At 42.2% G+C, this 22,596-nt stretch overlaps 1 protein-coding gene across 5 annotated transcripts in view; it reads right to left on the bottom strand.

Annotated features, from left to right (window-relative positions):
• The window catches only part of LOC121331751 (integrator complex subunit 6-like), a 39,902-nt gene extending 17,989 nt beyond the window's left edge, over positions 1 to 21,913 (bottom strand). For 3 of the 5 annotated variants that reach the window (XR_005952062.1, XM_041396463.1, XM_041396464.1), the window contains exons 1-6: positions 21,657 to 21,910; positions 21,496 to 21,573; positions 3,183 to 3,332; positions 2,662 to 2,751; positions 2,170 to 2,353; positions 1,230 to 1,358 (exon numbers count right to left, since the gene is read on the bottom strand). Coding sequence is in view for 4 of the 5 variants with exons in the window: in XM_041396463.1 (XP_041252397.1) it covers positions 1,230 to 1,358; positions 2,170 to 2,353; positions 2,662 to 2,751; positions 3,183 to 3,332; positions 21,496 to 21,573; positions 21,657 to 21,767 (742 nt within the window). In the remaining variant the exon portion in view is untranslated. Of the gene's footprint in view, positions 1 to 1,229; positions 1,359 to 2,169; positions 2,354 to 2,661; positions 2,752 to 3,182; positions 3,333 to 21,495; positions 21,574 to 21,656 lie in introns of all 5 variants that reach the window. The other 2 variants (XM_041396465.1, XM_041396466.1) reach the window with 1 other exon arrangement.
• Positions 21,914 to 22,596: the final 683 nt, after the last annotated feature.

Genomic DNA, 22,596 nt, shown 5'->3' with positions numbered 1-22,596 from the left:
CTGAGGAAAAAGAACTTTGTAGCACTACAGATGTAACCAGCAGCTTTCAAAGACTGCTCTTGAAAGCAAACAGCACAGCAGAGATCACCCACTTAACCAACCATCCTTGTTTAAAGATTTTACATTACTAGTTTTCCTTGCTTTAAAGAATTAGCCAGTAATACTGTGGAAACCATGTTTCTGTCACACATCAGTTTGGTTTCTCTGCATTATAAAAAGTGATTTTTACAGCTTGGGTAAATCCTATCAGATTTCTCTCTAATTTAGGACTTTCTCTATTCCCATAGAAAAGAAAAGTCTTGACATTTTTTAATACATCCATATCCACAGTCCATCACCCTTCAAATGCAACAGAAATGAAGGTAACAAAACCCCCAAATTTCACCAGTCATTCTGCCACATAGGAGAGAACATTTGGGCCACCAGAGACATGGGAATTTGCTGCTGTGCTGTCCAGCACAGCATTACAGGAAAGCCTTCTTTAAATAAGCAAAAGGAGAAAACAAACATAGAAAAAGCTGATTCCAGAATGAAAGCAGGAATAAAGCTGGCTTTGCTAGAATGTTCAGGTGATGCTAAAAGCTATTATGTTTTCTGATATTCCAAGATCCTAACTTCCTAAACTGCAACTGGTCAGCCCCCTCCTCTTCCTTTAAGCCATGAACTTCTGCTAATCTGAAGAACTGCTTCACATTTGGAGTGCACTTTCCTTTTTTCCTCTTATGCACTTGACTCACAGGGAGCAAAGTAATTGTTTGTTCTTTGCACAGTTTTTCACTCACAGCAAAGAACATTCACCTGCATCTTACTGATCTGTGATCATTCAGCAGAATTAAAATCTACAGAAAATTAAGCATTGAGATTGCTTTAGAGATGTTTAAGTGTTTAAATACACTATTGCTAGATTTAATTAAGTACAGTCCTGACAACACTGCAATTCAAACTTAAATGCTTCCTGCAAATATTCACTTTCCTCAGCCATCCAAAAAGAGGTAAAAAGAGTGACACAGAGCCAGCCAGCAGTAGATGATCCATACAAGCATGTGCAGACATATGGCATCATTTAACTTAGCAAGGATCAAACTAACACTTGTAAAAGGTGTATCCTGTACACTACAGGGAGAAGCTGGCAGGAAGGACATGGAAGACAATTAAGGACATCTACACACAAACAAAACATTTTGTCTTGAACATTAGGAGCAGGGAAAGAAAACCAACAATCACTGTACCTTCTCCAATAGGAGCTGGGTCTGGTCCTGACTTCTCAAAGTTAATAACAACTCCACTTTGGACTTTTTGAACTAAAGATTCTAAACACTGATTCAACATTCTTTGTGTCCGGACGCAGTACGAACGACCTGTGCAAGAGAGAAATTACATGGGGAAACAGAAAAGCAAATTTTGAGTAATCTTACTTAAGGAAGGTGTTTTATTACCTAAGTCACACTGCCAAGGCTTGCAATTTTATCCAAAATAACAGCAACAAACTCTGTACTAGTTTATGTAAAAGGCAAAGTACTTTGCAAAAGCAATACAACCAAGACAAAGCACCAAAATCCCACAACCTGCTGAGATTTTGTTACTAAAAAAAGGCCATTAAAGCTTCATCAGGCTGGACCAAGGCCAAATTTATAGAGGCCTTTAGGAAGGCCTGATTTCACCAAGAGTATGTAATCTATCTGCTTTTGTCTACCCAAACCTCCTCCTCCCACACAACAATTTCTCCAAGCACCAATTTAAAAAAAACTAATCAACATATCAAGCAATAGGATCCAGAATTAATTTTTTAAGATTAAATTTAGCTTAACAGCCCTGCAGCAGAATTAACATCTCACTAATAGCAGTCCTGCTCAATTCAACACTTAAATAACAAAAAAAAATTTTTAAGAACCCTCATGGTGAGCAAAGCCAACATCCAGAATACCCAAAGAAATTTTCCAAAACCTCCCACTGCATTTAGAAAATGCTCTCACATCTAGGTCTGAAATAGGAATATTGCTTTATTTTAAAGTTCTCCTGTGCTACTGAAACCCAAGAAAACACCACATGGATTCACATGGACACAGAGTAATTCAGACAGAGAAAACAGAGGTGAAGGTGAATTAAAGGAAAAGAAATATTTCAAGGCAAATGCCAAATGTGAAGCAAAGCAAAAAAGCCTCCAGTTACCTCCTGTAACCTCACACATCTGTGTGATAGCAGATTCATCAGTAGGCACACTCCCAAGCTGCTCTGGCTCAGCAGATGCAGCTCCTGGCAGACGCAGTACCAGAGCAAACAGCCTTTGATCCCAGCGGAATGGTTCTTTGGTTAGTTCACTTCCAGGCAAAGGAGAATTCAACGGAAGATGAAGCTGGTAAAAAAGATTTATTAACATTTTCCAGTATTTGACAAACCAGCTAAAAACATCATATCCAAATTCAGTCATTTATAACAGACCCCGTTTTCGCCAACCCACTAATTTATCTCAAGTTCTCATCTCAAAACCCTTAGATTATGAATTTAGGGGCTGGGCAGTGACAGGATAGCTAGTTTCTAGTCTCTATAAAAACAGATCAATGATGAAGAAGTACAATTAGCAGGAAAAAACTGATTAATATTCATCTCAGCATAGCACCAACCTCCACAATCATAACTTGAAAGAACTTAATGGAAGTTTACCTCCTCTTGGACTCCAGCTGTATTTGTCAGTTTGTTTCCATCTGTGATGGTAATCAAAATAGATGGCTCCAAAAAGAATGGATTCCTTCCCTACAGACAAAAGTACAAGAATGTTAAGAGTAACCTTAACACACAGGCAGAGAAGCTTGCATTTTTATAATTATAAAACAAACAGTAAGATAAGCAATCTTTCAAAATAATCCTGTAATTTTTTTTAATAGGTGTGGAACCACGCAGAATACACAAGATGGGCTACTCCTGTATGCCTACAGTTGGGGCATTTATACTCTGCTTCTCTGTACTTCAGTAAGGAAAAAAATGCCAGCATTCTCCAGGGTCTTTTCAGTAGCCATAATAAGAAAAAATGAGTTCCCAGTTCAAGCTCTTACATAGAGCTCTCCAACATTAAAAAAAAAAAGTTAAATGCAAAAAGGAACTTGAACCACCGAAATCCCTCACCAACTATAATTTAAAAAACCACAGAAATATAAAAGACAGAAGACTATAGATAGATTTGTTACCTGTCCATAGTTGTCTATTCCAGACACTAATCTATTGAGATTTAACAAGTCAAACGATGACCTGAGTGCCTGACCAAGGGTTGTTAGTCCTGAAGCCTGAAGGTTTTTCAGTTCATTCATGAATGTTGCGTGGTTTTCCTTCCATCCAGCCTGTTACATAAAACAAAAAAGCTTATTAGTTATTCTAGCAGCAAACTGCAATCAACTGCAAGTTGGCATTTATCTCTCTTCCCAACCAAAATTAATTATACTCCTGATTAACGGATGCACTGCACCATTTACATGCTGCACACACCTAATCCAGGTATGCACAGCTTGATGTGAAACATGGTTACACCCACAATGGGAGACTCAAGAAACACACACACACTGCTGAGCACTGGAAAAACTTTGCATTACCATGAAAACTGCTGTAGAGATGATGCTGTTAATAGAAGTATTTGGATTTAGCATGTAAATATTTTTTAGGAGAAACTGCCAAGTTTGGAAATCAGAAATGCAGCTGCCAAAGTAACAGCAAAGGTAAAACCAAGATAATACCATAATGCCACTGCCTCTTCTGGCATATACCCATTTCCTTTTTGTCCTTTCTTCCATAAATTAAGTGAGGCAGAAAAGAAAGGAGTGGCTGCAAACACCCTATTAAGAATCAAATCACTGTTTAGTGTCTCAGGGTAACAGCTTAAAATTTTGGAGGTCTTTAAAAAAGTTATTGGGGATCAAAGGAACAGCAGGTGATGAGGGTGGATCAGCCCAACCAAGCACTCTGGACCCTCTGGCAAGCAGGCCCAACAGGTGTGATTCACATACCCTTCCCTAAAAAGTGGTTTCCTGCACAGTTGGGAAGCTATTTTAGAAAAGACCAGCTCACAGGGAATTGGTACAGCATTTAAAGATGCCTCAGCTAAAAGCCTGGAAGTCCTGGATATTCCTGCAACTCTCAGCCTTGCTATTACACCATTCTCCAAGCCACTCCTGCAGCAAGCAAGCAGTTGTTCAGCCAGGCTTCCTATCACCTTGCACCAGAACATTCCCAATGCTCCACCAGGAATCCCAGCTCCACAGACATGGAGAGGATCATTTCAGACAGCCTGACTCTGCTGGGACAAGCTCTGAGCAACACATCCTCCAGGTGAAGCAGGTTCTCCTCCTGGGCACTGGCTCAGCAGCAATCACCTGCTGGCTGTGCCGAGTTGTGCAAGAACACAAGAGGACAGGATTTTCCTGTGCTTTTTAAAGCAGCTCTATCCCACTGCCAACCTTCAGTACACACTGAGGGCTCTGTGAATGGTCTTAGGATAGACATGTTCAGAACTGTAAAAGAGGTAAGAATTGAGTAGGAAGGACATATGATGATCAACACTTCTGTTGAATTGACAAGCCTAAGCTGGGTGGATTTCTTTTCAGAATGGAGAATTATAAAATGATACAACAAAAGCACTTTGGTCAAGTTTAGCTCCCTTAACCAGTTCTTCAAGCTTGAGATTAATGCAAGGGATACAAGTGAGAAACTCTGCAATGGGACAAAGAACAGACTTTCACCAGGACTGGTTCAGCTTTATGATTAAACTGCCCTGGAAGCTCAAAAGAACTAGGTAATTCTCAATAAAACACCAACACTCACACACAACCACAGCTTAAAATATAGCATTTCATCAGGAGAGCCACAGCAACCCCCCACACCTGTGGTCAGCTCAAGGCAAAAATGAAATGCAAGCATATAGTCATTGTTTTGGAGTAAAAGTGACTTAGTTAATGGTACTTTTTCAGAGTGAAATAGCACCAAATCTCAACAAGATGATGTGTCTTATGCTAAAAAAGCTTCTCTTAAACGATTTTGAGTGAACAGTTACCAAAATTGTTTTGTCTGAATTCTACGGATCCATAAATGCAGGTGAGACTGCTCCCTTTTGTCTGGCAAAAACACCCATCAGTGAGTCCATCTGGGAACAGCCAGGCTGGAGTTCAGAAAGTGTTTTCCAGCAAAGACCATTTGCCTTATGTTGTTACTAAAGCACAGGGGGGAACAAAACATTTACAAAAGAAACACTATTCCCAGTCTACATTTCTTCATTTGAACTCCAATGAATTTAAGAGTATTCTTTATAAAATAAACAGTAAGAGTCTTCTTCACTGGTATTTGGAGATTCTGCTATTTTCCCGTTGTGAAAATGTTTGCTCAGCTTCCAGCTCTCTGTTTGATCTTGCTGCAGTGTGGTCACTGCCTGCAAAATAAAACATGTACCATTTCCCCAGGCAGAAGTAGGCAAGCTGAAGGTACAAGGAGCAGCTGATCACCAATGGTTGGCTGTCCAAGGAAACTTTTTTCATCTTACAGCTCTCACAGGATCTTTAAAGATAAAGCCAAGGAGAACTGTACTTTTGAAATAAACAGAGTAAAATGGAAGAACTTCTCAGGAGAACAAGAGCATCAAATGTAAGATTTCCATATCCACTCTAACTAAAAGTCTGATTAGTTAATGTAATCCATTCTCCACCTTATCCTCAAAAAAAAAGATTCTTGAATCAAAAACACTTAAACCAATGACAAGAAAGTCTACTTCTGTAAAATGTTTTTCTCCAGAAAGACTCAAGCCAATGTATATAATGAAACATGTATTTCAGAGATAGAAATTCCAGCCCCAAAGTCATCTGTATATTTTCCTTTCTTTTTATACAGTAGGAACATTCTTAGAGCAAAACAGAGTCAAGTACCCAACACCGAGCAGATGCACAATGAGTTCAGGTTGAAGTGATTAAATAATAATCCTTCCTAAATTTAAAATACTGCCACTAGCACTGCTTACAAAAAACCCACTGGCTTTATTTGCCAGGATAAACACTAATGACCAAATAAACCCCAACCAAAACCCCACAACCTTAAAGGAGCAAACAAAAAACATATTCCACAAAACTACGAATCCTCTACAGGTCATTAACTAAGAAGTCAGAACTGAATATTAGTTACTTCAGTTGTTTATGAACCAATTTGAACAGTGAGAGTATTTGCTTCTAATCTTCAATATTACATTCCGACTCAAGTCACTTTTATGCCCACAATTTATTAATAGCAATCTGAGCAGCCTTTACCTTGCCAGATATTACTGGCCTTTCCTTTGATAATTTATATGAACAAATAATTTTAGACTCTAAGCACATACCAGAAGACTTTCAAAGATAGCTAGGAAAAAACAAGTACTAAAATCAAAAATCTCACCCTCTTTGCTTATGCCAACAACAGACAAAAATGCACTGTCATTTGGCCTTCTGCAAGCTCTGGATACCAACCTACAAACCACCCAGAGATTTGGAAGCATCACACCACTCTCCAACTCCTGGCTTCGGCCTTGGCAAGCAAATCATGCTGACAAGAAATAACATATTTAAGAAGTAACATTTTTCTCTGCTAACTTAGTTTTCAGACAAATCCGTGCCCTGCTCTATATTTCACCACACAGCTACAGAAGTATTTCAGCTGCTTCAAGAGGCAGGTAAGGTCAAAACAGCTTATTTCGGCAGGAGAAAGGCCCAGATTAATGAGAATTCAAGCACCAAGGTGAAAAATCCAGTGAAGAAAAGGAGGCCTTATTTAGACCAAGCAGAATCAGGACTAACTGAACATCAAAAGAACAGAGTTGAGCAGCAAAAGAAAATCTTGGTCAGTCTGTAGCTTATAAAAAGACCTTCAAGACTTAGGAGAAACAGATGATTTTAGTTGCAAGAGACTAGAAAGAAAATCTTATAAAATGCTGTACCAGGAGTTAAAAAACAAAAACAAACCACTCTACCCCATCTTTATCACATAAAAGGGGGCAATATTGATGTACAAGTTTTGAATACATGTAACACAGATCTTGAAATCTCAGCTACACTGGCTTATCTGTCAAGTTTACTGGTCTTACTGTAGTTTTTTTACTGGTTTATTGTTGGTTTGTTCTGGCTTTGATTGGATGCTGTGCTTTTTTTTTCTTTTATTCTTTCCAACTATTTCTTGGCACAGTTTTGTCAGCTTGTAAAAAAAGGGGCAGAGCCAAAGGCTGGGCATTAGAGCACAAGAATTTCAGGTCCAAAGCAGTTCCCAGTTTCACCAGCTTCAGGAAGTCCAGGGACATGGTGCTTTGGAGGCTGCAAGTCTTCATCTTCAGAGCTTCTAATAAGCAATTATGTAAGACTGAACTGCACAGTTTATTGTTCACTGGATTGCTTTCAGAACTAATTCAAAAACTACAACATTACTAAAAATAATCTTCCAAGAAGATAATTTGCAATCCTGCATGCCAATCACAACAGCCTGTGTTACAGTACTTTCTCAATAGTTAGTCAAACATACAGATTTTTAACAGTTCTGCTAATGCTTACCCAGAAATAACAACTGCATTTCAGATATTACAACTTGTTTAAAGCATTTCAGTTTCTCAATAATTCAAGCTATTACTAAATGCACCCATCTTAGAAAAACAGACTACCTTAAGACAACATGCCTGTGGCATCCTAGTTTGTCAGTGGCAATCATTTGGAAAAAATAAGGTAAGGAAAAAAATCCAGCTGTTGAAATCTGAAACCACTCCTGTTATGGAATTTCCAAGTACCATAGGAAGACAGTGAAACCAGCAGAGCATTTTGCCTCCCAAATCACCAGAATGATTCATTTTTAAATGACCTTTCTGTTCACTGGTGACTGTACACATGACCACAACTCAGACCTGCTCGTGTCTGAGCCGAAGTCAAGCAGGTGTTTCTTTCATACAGAAGTGAATTATTCTTTAGGACACCCTACAATTCAGGGGGCTGCTTCTAAAATGCCCAAGTATCTCCACCTCTCTGTAATCTCCTGAACCCAGCCCCAGCACTGCTCAGTGGGCTCTGCAGCAGGGAATAACCTCTATGCAGCCTTGAACTCCCCTGCCTGAGCGTTGACAAGTTTGGGATAGGAGTTTTAGCAAGCCAAGACTGTCTTGGTCACCCCAGTTCTGCCACAGACAGGGAGAGGGAGAGGTGCTGGCACCACATGTCCCCCCCCATGGTACCCCTACGTGTCTGATGTGTTGTTTCAAGATTTGCTAGCTAAAAAGAGCACACAGGAGAAGAAAGGTACTGACTACACTATGAACACCAAATACATTTCTATTTAACATTTTTCATTTTCTTAAAATAATTCAAAATCATATGACCTACTAATCACCTACTAATTTCATCATCACAGACGTTTGTCTATGCAAATGGGGCAGAAAAACAACTCTAAGAGACACTTACAGACATTGACTCTCCTCCAAATACTTATGAATGTCATTTTTGAGGCAACAGAGCTCTCAGGTCTTCTTTACCTTTGGCTGCAGGACTCTTCTCATTTCAGCACTTCTAATCTCTAGTTTGTTCTGTGCAACACACCAGTCCTGTCACTGCACAGCATTAAACAGCCCACAGCAAAGAAACTCCCAAGATCAATTATTTTTTGTTCTTGGCACAGGAGAGCAGCACAGCACCCACCTCTGGTGTGTGAGATCAGCAGAGCTCCAGCACAGCACGACAGGGGCACACAGGTCTGAACTCAGCTCATGGCTGGGGCAGTGCCCAGCACAGGGAGCAGCAGGGCTCACTGCTGCCTGCTCTGAGACCTGCCTAACAAAGACCCTCCTTCCCAATTCTCACTGAGGAGTTTTGAGCAGGTAACCAATTCACAGGTTTCAACTATTCCCTCGATAACCCCACGGAGCAGTCAAGTACAGTGAAGAGTACAGAAGCATCACTTGGTTCTCCTTACATCAGAGCTAGTGAGCACCAAGTCAGAGGTTTAAGGCTAAGTATTGTGAATAGTAAGTGAATTGTTTCTTCCTGTAAAGTTATTTCTGCTGCTTTTGTAGGACACTCAAACTGAAAACTATCCATCAAAAGTGCTTCTTTAAATCCAGCGGGAACTTTCTGAAAATTTATTTTTTAAAAAGCACCTAAATTCCAGTCAAATAAAACATCTCCAAAAGACCAGAAAAGCATAAACTGCTTTAAAACATCTTTAGAAAAAAAATAAACAAACACATCTTTCCAGCACAGGGAGCAGCAGGGCTCACTGCTGCCTGCTCTGAGACCTGCCTAACAAAGACCCTCCTTCCCAGTTCTCCCTGAGGAGTATTGAGCAGGTAACCAATTCACAGGTTTCAACTATTCCCTCGATAACCCCACGGAGCAGTCAAGTACAGTGAAGAGTACAGAAGCATCACTTGGTTCTCCTTACATCAGAGCTAGTGAGCACCAAGTCAGAGGTTTAAGGCTAAGTATTGTGAATAGTAAGTGAATTGTTTCTTCCTGTAAAGTTATTTCTGCTGCTTTTGTAGGACACTCAAACTGAAAACTATCCATCAAAAGTGCTTCTTTAAATCCAGCGGGAACTTTCTGAAAATTTATTTTTTAAAAAGCACCTAAATTCCAGTCAAATAAAACATCTCCAAAAGACCAGAAAAGCATAAACTGCTTTAAAACATCTTTAGGAAAAAAAAAAAACAAACAACAAACACATCTTAAAAAAAGAAGACACTGAAGTAGAGGATTCCTTTGATCCCACACCGGATTTTTAGAAAGCTGTCACTTTGCACACTCTGCTATCTCCATCCAGCTCCAGGCACCACAATTGTTCCTTTTTCTCTGGGACACAAACAAAACAGAATCTCTCCTGCCCTCAGCCACACTGGTTTCCCTACACAGGGAACGTGTCATGCACTTCCAGCTGTCCCCTGGGACACACCAGCCCCACTCCAGCCCCTCCTGGACACTCACCACTCGGAGCCTGGGGAGCACCCTCCACTTTCACTTCCCCTCAAAGCAACCCAGGCCTCGCCCTCCAAGGAAGGGCTGCAGAGTGAACTGAGATGCTCAGGAGATCTCCTTCAACTGCACATTTCTGAGCTGAACTCTCCTGTACCTGCACCCATCAGACTAAATTTCTAAAGACAGATCGAACCAGTTGGTTTTCTAAAGCACATTAGTGAATGTTAACTACATTCCAGCACAGTATGGGCCAGTTTTTATTACAGGCAGTCAGCTACACAGAAAACTATTTCACCTTGTATAGAAAGAAGTATTTCTCCATGAAACCTCAAAATAAAATAAAAAAAACCAAGAAAGCTCAAACTACACCATGCAATTCCCTATTCCTTTCAAGATGACTTCACCATTAAAAAGGATGTTTGTGTTACAAACAACTCAATCTTTAAGCACAGCACCCCTGCAAAACATGAGCAGAGGGGTTTTTAAGCTCCAGTTACAAAACAAGTACTGGGGCCTTTTGTTAATATCAGCATTTAGAGAGAAGCAGCACCTTCTCCTACAGGAATGCCAAATGCAGAAGCTGTATGAACAACTCAAAGCTGGAAACTGTTTGGAACCAAGAGATAATAATCAATGCCAAGCAGAAAGAAAAAAGCCTACACTACCTTTTTATTTATTACCTGCTGCTCCTGCTTCAATCCATCTCTGGATTTAGCTTTTTGGTCCACAGTATTTCATGTATTTTGACAATTATTCTCTCTGCACTTTTTCTTGTACAAGGAAAAAAAGGAAACACATGAAGAAAGGAAAGTATAAATACCAAAGAGATCACGGGATCACCCTGTTCCAAAAAGCATTTTTATTTAAATAGAAAAACACTGTCCAGTTAAAAAAGCACCTATTTCTGAGGAACACTCGAGAAGCCAGGATATTTCAGTACAGAGCTGAACCAGAACAAACTGCATTTCACACAACAACTTAATGGAGAGGGAACACAGAAGTAATCACAGTTTGCAGCCCTAGCACAGTAAGCATAACAAGAGGCTCCATGCTCCTGTTCAGCAGCATAGCAGTCATTTCAGAAATACCATTATAGGTGCATCTTATCCAAACACTGCAGAGAGGGCAACTGCAGAAATGTGGAGGTTTCAATCAAAGATTTTCAGCTACTCACAGTGCCTGCTGCTCTTTCAGCCTACCAAATATGCTTTCAACACCCATCAGCCCCAGCTCTGTCCTTCTCCTGGTCCCTTCCTACACTCAGCATGGCTGGAAAAGTCATAAGGAACAAAGGCTAAGAGGTTACAGAGTAGCTGCTAGCAACAAAAGGGATCCCTCACTGCACATTTTTGGAAATCAAGTGGAAAAGCATTACTGATGATACTCCAGCTTTACACCTCAGAGCTGAAACAACACAATATGTTTCACATTTATTTTGCAAAATGCCACATTCCTTCCTCCTTCCTTCCAAAAGCACATCACAGAACTAGAGCAGCACACCAAAGTGCTACAGGTATTGCAAATTTACATCAAAACTCAAGAATCTACAAGGAGTCATCTAATCCCCAGCTTTCCTCAATTCATGTCTGAAACGCTGTTCAAGGCACTGCTGAAGAAAATAAATACTTTAGATGGCCATTAAATTAATATACTCATGGAAATATCAATTAGCCAGCCTAGTAATAACTTCACCCTTATACAGCCAAAAACACACTGATGGCTTTGGAAGCATTACCATTGGTCAGATTTTTATTTCACATGATGGCAAGGTTGAATTTCTTTTTAATGCAAAACTCATCTGGACCCAAAGTAACCACCTGAGCTTAAGCTCTTGTGATAGAGCAAGCTCCCCCAGGCCAGGCCCTCTGAGGGCAGGGCACATGTCCTGACCCAGCCCTCCAGCCCCAGCACATCCCAGCCTGGGAGAACCATCCTGGCAGCAGCTAAAGGCACCAAGTGTTCTGCCTCAACAGATGCACATTCTCCCACAAAGCAGAGCTTAACTTTTTTTTTTTTTAATCAAAACTCACTGGTTGAACCATTAACAAGCTATGAAGACCAGTGCTAATGCATTATACTCACTTAGAAGCAGAACATAGCAACACCAGCTTAACCACACTGTAGATCTTTGTTTTCTGTCCAATTAATTGCTCCACAACATCCATCTTATCAAGATCCTTACTTTTTAAAAATACTGTTTCACACGTTTAAGATTTTAAAAGCATCTGTGAGAACACAGACAAACCAACAATTGCCTTATCTTTAAAAAGTAAAATTAAGGCATTCTGAACTGTTAGGTTTTTTTTGTCTCTAATAACACTCAATAAATCTAGTGCTGCTTATGCTGAAATTTGCATAGATACACATGGAAAGAATCAAACTGGGTAAATTGTGGGACAGAAAATCATAACAATAAAAAAAATAATAGCTATTTAAAAACAAAACAAGACTTGTTTACTTATCTGACAATAAGGAGTTCAAGTTTCAGAGATCCTTGTCAATCTCAGTTCTTACACCAAAATAAAGTTTGTTTTTTCAATGCTCTGCAGAGTGAATATACAGATCAATACAAGTTCTATGGGCAACTACAGATTCTGATCTGCACAAAAACAGTCTCTTTACAAGAATGAATCTCTTGGCACATTCTTAAAACCTTCATCCTAAAACATGCTGCTTACAGCTGAAATTGATTGCTACGTGTTTTCTAAGTATTCTGAAATTAGCCAGAAAAAATACAAAGCAAAAAAATTCCTTTCAATTATTGCCTGCTATATTTTTGGGGGCTGTTAAAGCATAAGAGTTACATTATTATGAGGTGTACTGCAAGGATAAAGTTTAAGAATGTAGAAAAAATTCCAAGACTCAATCTACAAGAGTGAATTATTTAAGTAACAATGTGCATTTAAAATTGAGAACAGAACCAGCTGATCTTTACACTGTGTGGTTTTTTTTTTGGTTGGCTGGTTGGTTTTTTGGTGGGGTTTTTCTGTGGTTTTGGGGTGGGGGGTTTTTTGTTGTTGTTTTTTGTTTGTTTTTGGTTTGTTTCTTTTTTTGTTAGCCTAGGTTATTAAATAAAATCAAGGATATCTGCATTCAAAATACAGACAGTGAAGTGAATCACTAAGGCTGAAGCCATCTGGAACCTTCTGACAGGGCCCTTGGAGTTGCACTGCTCCCCCCTCCAAAAGCACTCAGCTCCAGAGCACAGGTCACACAGGTACAGAACGTGCTTTTCCCACTGCATCCCAGCTCCCGAGGCTTGAGAACACCGTAGGAGACAGCACTAAGATACATCTTTTCTAGATCACAGCAAGCTCAAAACATCATTGTTGCACCACTGCTGCAAATCACAGTTCCTCCTGGCAAGCTGTTATAAAATATGCAAGGGTGAACAAGGTAGAAGTGTCTGCAATCTTAATTACCTTTTTCCACTGTTAAAATGTGAGCCAGGCAAATACTACACCAGCTGTCATCAAGTTAAAAAAGAATGAATGACCATTCTCAAGGTATCCCACATGCACTTTGTGCACATTTAGAGCCACACCACAGGGTGCAAGGCCCAGGCCTTTTTACATATATACACATACCAACAAAAAAAGACATCTCTCAAAAACCTCCTAAGTGAAACTGAAATAATAACAGCACAAAAGGGGCAGAGGCAGATCACAAAGATTCCATGTGCCAGGAACCACCTTCCTCCTTACAGAACACCTCCCTCCAAAAATATAACTCGGGAGATCCAACCCAACTGTTTGATTCCACATTTTAAGCTTCTATTTTTAAAATAAAAGTGACCTTTGCACTGAGGATGAGTAAAGCCTCTTAATGCAAACCTATCTACTTTTGTCTAGTTTATCCTGTAGTCTTAAGGGCTTACATCTTTGAATGTGTCCAAGCCCAAATAAAGAACCAAATAAAAAGATGAAAATCTAAACTGCTGTAGTGCCTATGAACAACAGAAGATGGTTTCCATTCAAGGCCTCTGGCATCTCATCAATTGTACAGTACAAAGCAGAAACCCACCTCACATGAAAAAGCAAGCTTTTACTTTGCAGATTCCTGTAGGAGCAGAACCAGAAAAATATTTTCGTTAAGAATCAACTCAGCCACACACACTTGCCCTTCTGTGAAGGCAGGCAGCAGGTGAAAGCACAAGTTCCAGTATTTAACTACTCCAAAATTATAATAATAAAAAGGACAGTTACGCAGAGTTCAGTCCCTCATATCTATCAAGAAGTTAATTTCTGAACTGCCCTTCCATTGAAATAGATTAGTTTCAAAAATTTAACCATCACCTTTAAGTTCTTGCATGAATTTGATTTTTTACAAAATACCTCAATTTCAGAAGGCACAAAACTGTACCTTTTAGAAGAATGAATCACCCTGATTACTACAGCTTTGGTTTTTTTAAAGCAGAAGGTACATTACTTTTCACAAAACTCCTCATTATAATGTTCTGTCCTCATTACACCAATTCCTGGAAGAGGTTGCTTACTACAACTCACAACCAGGACACAAAGAAGTAAAGCAGCATGATTATGCATGTTTAAAAGCATTTTAAAAAATGTTTAAAAGCACTACCCAGTATGATGTCTCTTAGGAATGGGGATGTGCCTTTTAAAGGACACTCTCTACAGGAATCAATTTAGTACCTTCATGAGCTAAAAGGGACTACAATACTTCCTTGCTTGCTGCAGGGATGCCAACTGATGATTCCAAAGATTTTAGTAAAATACATTTTTACATGTTTTCAGATTCTGAGACACATACACTGCAGTATGTAAAATACAAACCTATCACTTGCACCAACAAGAACCTTCTGCCTATGGCCTTACTTATCCAATTTCGGAATAGATGCCTAATTAAAAAAAAAAAAAAAAAAAAAACTTTTTTGTACACATTCTTTGGTCAGATTTAAGTGATAAAACAGTTAAATTGAAAGAAGCATGTAAAAACTGTTTGGTGGTTATTCCCAAACAGCATTAAGTTCATTTCATTTTGCCCTCAAAAAAAAATTTACAATCCTATCTGCATGAGTGTTCCTTAAACAACTGACTTCTGTTTCTCTTCCTTAAGTCATTGTGTTTAACAGAGGAAAAGCAATTGTTGGCTTTAACCTGCCAGTCATTTCTGCACGAAGACAGCCTTCTGAAAACACACAAATTTCACAACAAAGCCTCAAACAAGCACAGTGGAAGACGTGGAGGAGAGGTGTGTGTGGTACTTCCCAGGCCATGGAAGATGTTGGTGCTCAGAAATAGAAAAACTGCTGTAACTGACCCAAGAAGTGTACAGTGGTAGAACAGGAATGGTTATCTCTCTCCACTGAACAAGTACAGAATACAGTCTCCTGAATGAGCTATCAAGAACAGACACTGTGTGTGCTGCTTACATTTCATCCAGTCCCTCAGTACCACATTCAGCACCTTTTTCCCCCTTTCCATCGATGCCTGGCTAGTGGGTTCACTAAGTGTGCACATCATTAACAGCATATCTGCAGAGAAAGATAGGCCTCTCCCACTGACCTCAGCTCTCTTTCCCTTTTGCACCTCTTGGATAGCAGCCTCCCTCTTGCCCCTGCAGCTGCTATCTGCCTTGCACCAAAAATTCTGCCTGCACACCCCACTGCCAGCTTGTAAACCTCCAAGTGTATTCCCAGCTGCTCACCACCCCTTCCACAGCACAGGCTAGTCCATCAAGTACCCATGCCTGCCAAAAGTCAGACCTTTTATATATAAAACTCAATGATTTTTGGCATCTAGATGTTCCTGTAAAAACTTAATCAACTTAGGCTTATTCTGTGGATCTGCTACAGTTAAGCTTACTAGGTATCCCTCAGGTTTTCTTCCTTCACAGAAGTGAAAAAACACACCAATGCATGTCCTACCACCTCAGGCAGCATTCCTGCAGATCTTTGCCTCAAACCCAACAGGTTTCATGGTTGGGTTCCTCCTTCTCCCTGCAGCTCAGAGGCAGGAGCTCTGATCTAATTTCTTCCAGAGACAGACAAAGAGATCTCACATCTCTCTTTCAGTAGCACAGCTTATTCATTTGCCTCTGCCCTGTGCAGAGTGAGTGGTAATCAGTTCCATTTTGCACCAGCACAGGTTCTCCGTGAAAGCAAAATTTAAAAATGCTGGCAGAAGCTCCTGTGCCACTGAAATAGAAGACAGCAAAGTCAGTCTCCTCAAGTGTGACCTTATGAACTCCCATTTTTGAAGCACTATTTCAATATCATAAATGAACAGGTTATGTACATACAATTAGTACTCTTTGACAGATGTTTTAAAAAACCTCTACAAACTCCTGCTCCAGCCTCTAAGATATCCCAATCCAACTCTGGAATTTCAGGGGAAAAAAGAAGAGGTTGCTCAGAGTCCATCACGAAGAGCTGTTTCCACAAGGGATCTCTTTAGCACTGAAACATATGTTCAGGCTAGCAGGGAACAGCAGTGGAACTGGAAGGCATCCTATCCATCAGTCCCAGTTTGCACATCTCAAACAGTGCAGTGTTTCACATACACTGTATAAAGTAATTTGAGCTACTTCTTAGACAGCTACGTACGTATTTCTGCACTCAAATTCATGGAGACTATTTCTGCAGTGCAGTCACAGCTGACTCTTGAATTCAGTATAACACAACAGAAGGAGGAAAATATGTATTTCAGAATATAACTTATGTTCTCTCAGTCCTCTGACTTGTGACCAGATCATTTATGAAGGTCAGACGATAGAGTCTCACAAGAACATAAAACAGAAGTCATATTTCTGTGACCAGATAAAAAATAATATTCCTCGAGCCCAGAGGAAAGGCCAGCAGCCAGATATCAGTCACAAGGGAACAGGGCAGTCCAGTTAATCAATAACTTCACATAAGGCCACCATTGTGTTTTTGGTCTGGGCCTGAACTCGCCGTTTGCAGCCCAAATCCACAAGCAAACCACAAACTGCAGGATGTGAAGTTTCACAAAAATCGAGAATGGAAAATATAAACTAAGAGTTAAGCCTTGCTTTCCTTTTCAAAAACTCTTTAGGCTAACATTTTGGCATGAGCTCCATTTTCAGACAAATCTAGATAGATCTTGCTGAAACATCATCACTGGAAAATAAGAAAAGCTTGCAGGGAAAAGGGTAGGTGAGAAGACTGTTCTCTTTTCTCCATACTTTTACTCTAGCACCATTACTTCACAAAAAAAAAAAAAAAATAAACCAACCAAAATGGTTTAAGATTCTGCCCACAGCATGCTGGTGTACATGTATGTTAGGTATGCTTACACATAAGCATGTGATTATGTACAAAAAAAAAAATCTATATTTGACAGAGGATGCTGAAATTTATGTGATTAAAAAAAAAATCAACTGGGTAAATATATGAAAAAAGCCCCAGAAGACCATGAGGGCCACACCAAGAGCTCACGATGGCTCCCTGCCCCACAGACAGTGCAGAGCTGTCAGGAACACGCCTGGCCTGCTGCCACCCTCCCGGCCAGGCATTCCGGATCAGCCACGTCGTGCAGGAAGGGACGAGAAGGGTGGGGCTGGCACACAAGGCTTGGAGGTGCCGCAGCACCAGGTCACAGCACGGCTGGGATGGAGCAAGATCCGGGCTCTAGCACTCCTCAAAACAAGGACACATCAGGAACTGTATTCCCTGAACAGCACAATGCACTTCTCTCAGCCAGAAGGCCAGGAACATCAAAAACCCTGCCAGGCAGCAAGGCTGCTCTTGAACCCATTTTTCTTGCCCGACTGGATAGACTCTGGAAATAAACTCCTTCCATAACTAAATGTAAGCACTAGTGTTTTAATAGTAATAGACACCTTTTACAAAGGTGCTTTACTGTACATCTTAGTGCCTTCCCATGCATGCCAAATACCCAAAATCAGATACCCAAATACCAGAACACACTGGCTCACTTCCATGTTAACATGCCACTAAGACAGACTCACTTGATAACACCCTATCACAATTTCAATCTAAAAAATGCACTAAAAACATTAGGCTGAACATTCTTACTTCATGAAGTAACATACTGATTTTACCTCCTAGTTCATGAAATGAGAGTCCAACAGAATGTACAGGTATTTTTCCACTGACCTACACAGGATCACAACCCTTGACAATTACAAGGTTAATACATTTCATAACATGCTTTTAAAATATTAAATATTTGACTCTTTCTGTATTTTGGAAACAAAGTAAGAGTTATAAATGGTTGCACCATAATTGCTGTCACAAATCACCACCTATACATTATATAAGAAATAGGAGCCAAACAGCTGACGAGGCTCCAGAGGCATCTGCTGCCAGAGTGGGGCTGAGATTCCTGCCTCCCCATCTTCCTGTCCCCACCTTCCCAGGACAGCATCCTGACTCCTCTTTAGACACTTGTCATCACAGCTTTTTGCAGAGCCCTACTGCAAACTGAGAGACTAAACAATTCCGTTTTAAAAATGGGACAGAGATCTATAAGCAGCCAAACAGAATCAACAGGTCCTGTAAATAATTTCAAACCATCTATACTGAAGACAGTTTCAAAAACACCACCTTACTTTCACAGATTTTGGCAAATCATTTCTACAACAGCACGATTCTTCCATTAGCACAATACAATACATATGCATAATACTTTCTGGATATATTCTTGTCCATCAGAAGTGAACTGGTGCTGTTGGTTTTAAATACTTTAATGCTACAGACAAACAAATTCTGAAACAAACCAACCCAAGGCACGTACCTCAGCTACCCCTGCTCCAAAGCTCAAGTTCCTGTAATTTCTCTGCCTTCTAGGTGGTCTCAACTCCACCACCATATTATTTCCTTCAAGTGCTTCACTGGTAAACTATCTGAGACTATGTAATTTAATTAGTATAAATCATCAAGAAAACAAGAGGATAAAGCAGCCACTGCTGCACATACTTGGAAAGCAAGCCTGCAAAATGCATTCACTTGCCAGGTTTGTTTTTTTCCTTCTCTAAATCAAGAGAAATAAAGTATTTAACTGCAGCAGCATTAGCAAAGAAACCAGATTTTATATCTTTTACAAGCATGTCCTGTAAGACATAGAGAATCTGGCCTGGACCAGGAGGTTTTCCTGGCACAACTGTGGTTGTTAAAAAACTCAACGGAGGGAACATCATAAACACCAGAGCAGGTCTGGAGAACAGGTCTCCAAACAGGGAGTGACCACTGCTGAGGCTTTCTCTGCCCAAGGAACAGACATGATGACAGCCCAGTAACTCATTATTCCATGAAGTCTTTACGCAATAGTCGAGCTGCACTTGTGATCATAATTACTATAATCAGATATTTATTGAATCTGCAGCCTGCTCCTAGAAAAGTTACTAATTTTTGAAAAAATATTTTAAGATTGTTTAAGGTCCAATTTAGAAAGCAGTGTGCTAAAGGCAGAAATATACATTTCTAAGAAGAAACATTAGCAAGTTACAAGAACCACAATACTTTTCCTTTCCCTTGACTATTTAATGTATATTAAATATGACTGAATGCTATGATGGGTATCACAGCCCCATTTATTTCAATTACTATTTACTAAAACTGTCAACAGTCAGATGCTCATTAGCACATCAGAATGTACACAGATGCTTACTAAACACAGAGATCTTCCTCAGCAAATCTGAGTACAGATGTGGTAATAACCTGTAGCATTACCACAGATCCTCCAGCTGCAAAGCCATTTTTTTATTAAATCACCAGTATGCTTGCTGTCACTGCAGGGAGCAAGTTCATTTCTCAAACATAAGATACACTTGTGAAATATTTGACACAAAACTAGAAGAAAAGAAATCTAGGACACAAGAAATCCAGTTAACACTGGCATAACAAAGACTTAGGGTTTGCATCCAGCCACAAACACGGATGGGGCAAATGGTGTGTGCATTGTGTCTACAAAACACCTCTCCTAGGCAGATGTAGGTTTTTTGACAGTAACTTTCTGTAAGTCAAGGATGGTTTCAATTCACAGAAATTACTTCCACACCTTCTTCTGAGAAAATGAAAAGTGCAACACCAAACAATAAATACTTACTTCACTCTGTGACTTGTCACTTCAGAAAGCTGTGTAAATTTATTACTAATGAAAGGAGCCAAGAGTCATAGTTCATCATAATTACATTTCCTCATTATCAAAGATGCGAATAAGCTCACAGCACCAGTGAGCCCACTTACTTCTTAAACATCTCAAGAAGTTCTAGAGATGGAAGAATCTGAGAATTCTGGGAGATCTAGAGAATATTTTCCCTTCTTCTCTAGGATGACCAACAGTGTATTTGTACATGAACTTCTTTGGCCTTCACAGCATGGGTCAACAGTTACCATAAGTAGTGTATTACTCTGAGCAAATACAGTCCTACTCCAGGACTATTCAGGAGGATTCCAAAACTCCCACAGCCATGCTTTGTGTGACACACTTGACCTAGGAGTTTTCAGTTAGGACATTTCCATCAGCAAGCTGCAGCCCACAGCACAAGGGATGCAACACCACGATTTTTTATTTTACTTCTGCCTAAACCTCGTGGTGCAGTCAATGTGATGAGAACAGCATGGCTGTACTTGCCTCAGACTCAAGGAATGAGAAAACAGGGACAAGAGGAGCCAGCCAGGCAGACTTGTTTACTCTCAAGGAGGCTTAGGGCAAACTTCATCATTCTCTAAAATTCCCTTACAGGAGGCTGCAGTAACATAGGGGCTGGTCTCTTCTGATGTGCCTGCAGTGAGGACCAGAGAAAATGGCCTTAAACTGGGACAGAGGAAATTCAGATCAAGTATTAGGAAGAAAATTTTCAGGATTCAGGAGGTCAGGCTGTTTAGGGAGGTGGCAGAGTCCCTGTCCCTAGCAGTGTTTAAGAGGTTGGCAGTGGATGATGTGATTCAGTGGTTTAGGAATTACAGTAGCAGTACTGGGTTGATGGCTGGACTTGGTGATCTTAAACGCGTCTTCCAACCTTGATGATTCGATGGCTCCACATCCAGCTCACCACAACCCTGCACGGAGTGGCGGCTGCGAGCACCTTCCACGGAACTGGTGCAGGCTGCCGTGCCCAGCAGGATGAACGGGGCGGGACAGGGGGGACACACAACCCCAACACTGAGGCTTCTCGAATCGCAGAGAAGCAAACAGCCGCGGGTGCTGTCCCACGGCCGCGCCAGGGCCGGGCCTCCGCGCTGCCCCTGCCCCGCGGCCCTGAGGGGCAGCTCGCCCTGCCCTGCCCGCCCCGCCCTGCCCTGCCCGCGTGTCCCGGGGGGCTCCGGGCTGCGCGGGGCCCGAGCGCGGCGATGGCCCCGCCGGAGCCACCGCCCCGCGGGGGGCGGAGCGCGGCCGCCCCTCGTTGCGCCGGGGCGGTGAATCACGGCCCGCCCGTCTCCTCCCCCCCCCTCCTCCATCTCAGCAGCGCCCTCAGCCTCTCTCCTCCATACAAAAGCAAAATGTCCGCCATCTTCACAGGCTGCTGCTGCCGCCGCCGGGCCGGACGGGGCCGCGCCGCGCTAAGGGCGGCCCCGCCGCAGGGCCGAGGCGGCCGGGGGGGTCATTACCTTGATGCAGTAGGGCGGCTCGTCGAACGTAACCAGCATGTACCTGTCGCCGCGGCTGGCCGGGTCCCGGGCCCGCAGCTGCGGAGAGAGCGGAGAGAAGCGGCGTGAGCGGGGCGAAGGGGGCGAGGGGGGCGGCGGCTCCCCCGGCGCCGCGCACTCACCTTCATGAAGATCTCCACGGCGCCCTTGGCGATGTCCAGGTAGCTGGTGCCCAGGTACGCCCGCTGGTTCATGGAGGCGGACGTGTCTATGAGGAAGAGGAGGATCGGCATGGTCCAGGCAGAGCCCCGGCCGGCGGGCTCCCTGCGGAGGAGGCGCGGCGCTCGCCCGCGGCTCGCTCGGCTCTGGCGGCGCTGCCCGAGCTCGCCCGGACTCAACTTCTCTTCCCTGAGCCTCCACCAGCACCATGTGACCAGCGCGCACGCCATTGGCTGGCAATTATACCGACATTTGCATATTCATGGCGGCGCGCGCGCGGCACACACAGCGCCCGCCCCGCCCCTCTGCGGGGTCCCCCGCCCCCCGCTCCAGGGGCCGCCCCGCCCGGCCCCTCACGGGCCGGCCGCTCGCGGTCGGTCTCGGTCCCAATCCCGCCGCCTGCCTCCGGTACCTCTCGGTACCCGCGGCTGAGTCACCGCGCCGCCGCCTTGCACCTCCCGCCACCGCCTCACGTCGGCCCGCGCAGCCCTCGATGGCTGAGGAGTATGCAGGAGCTGTGTGCTGGTCCCAGGGAGCCGAGCGAAGGCTCTGAGCAGCTCGCCCGGTGACATAATCGCGCTCGTTCCTGGTCTCCAGAGGTTTCACTTAAGCACTGAATCCCCAGGTCCCCACATGCGATCCTTTCCCGGGCCAGGTAGCAGCCATCTCCCACAGGCAGTGCCTGGGTCTGGCCATCACACGCTGACAGGGCACCTCAGTGTACACCTCAAGGTGGCAACAAACTAATTGTGGCAAAACTGAAAATGCATAAACCCTACAATATTTCTTACCACTCAGAAAAATAATAAAAAAAGTATTTTCTGAAAGGAGGAATCACAGACTCAATTGACCTGGAAATTGACCTCTGAGATCATGAAGTCCAGCCGATGGCCCAGCACCACT

This window comes from Onychostruthus taczanowskii, unplaced genomic scaffold (assembly GCF_017590055.1).
Source record: "Onychostruthus taczanowskii isolate IOZ18803 unplaced genomic scaffold, ASM1759005v1 scaffold13, whole genome shotgun sequence".
NCBI lineage: Eukaryota > Metazoa > Chordata > Aves > Passeriformes > Passeridae > Onychostruthus > Onychostruthus taczanowskii.
The sequence above is the reverse complement of the archived record's forward strand: the minus strand, read 5'-3'. Positions and strand labels throughout refer to the sequence as shown.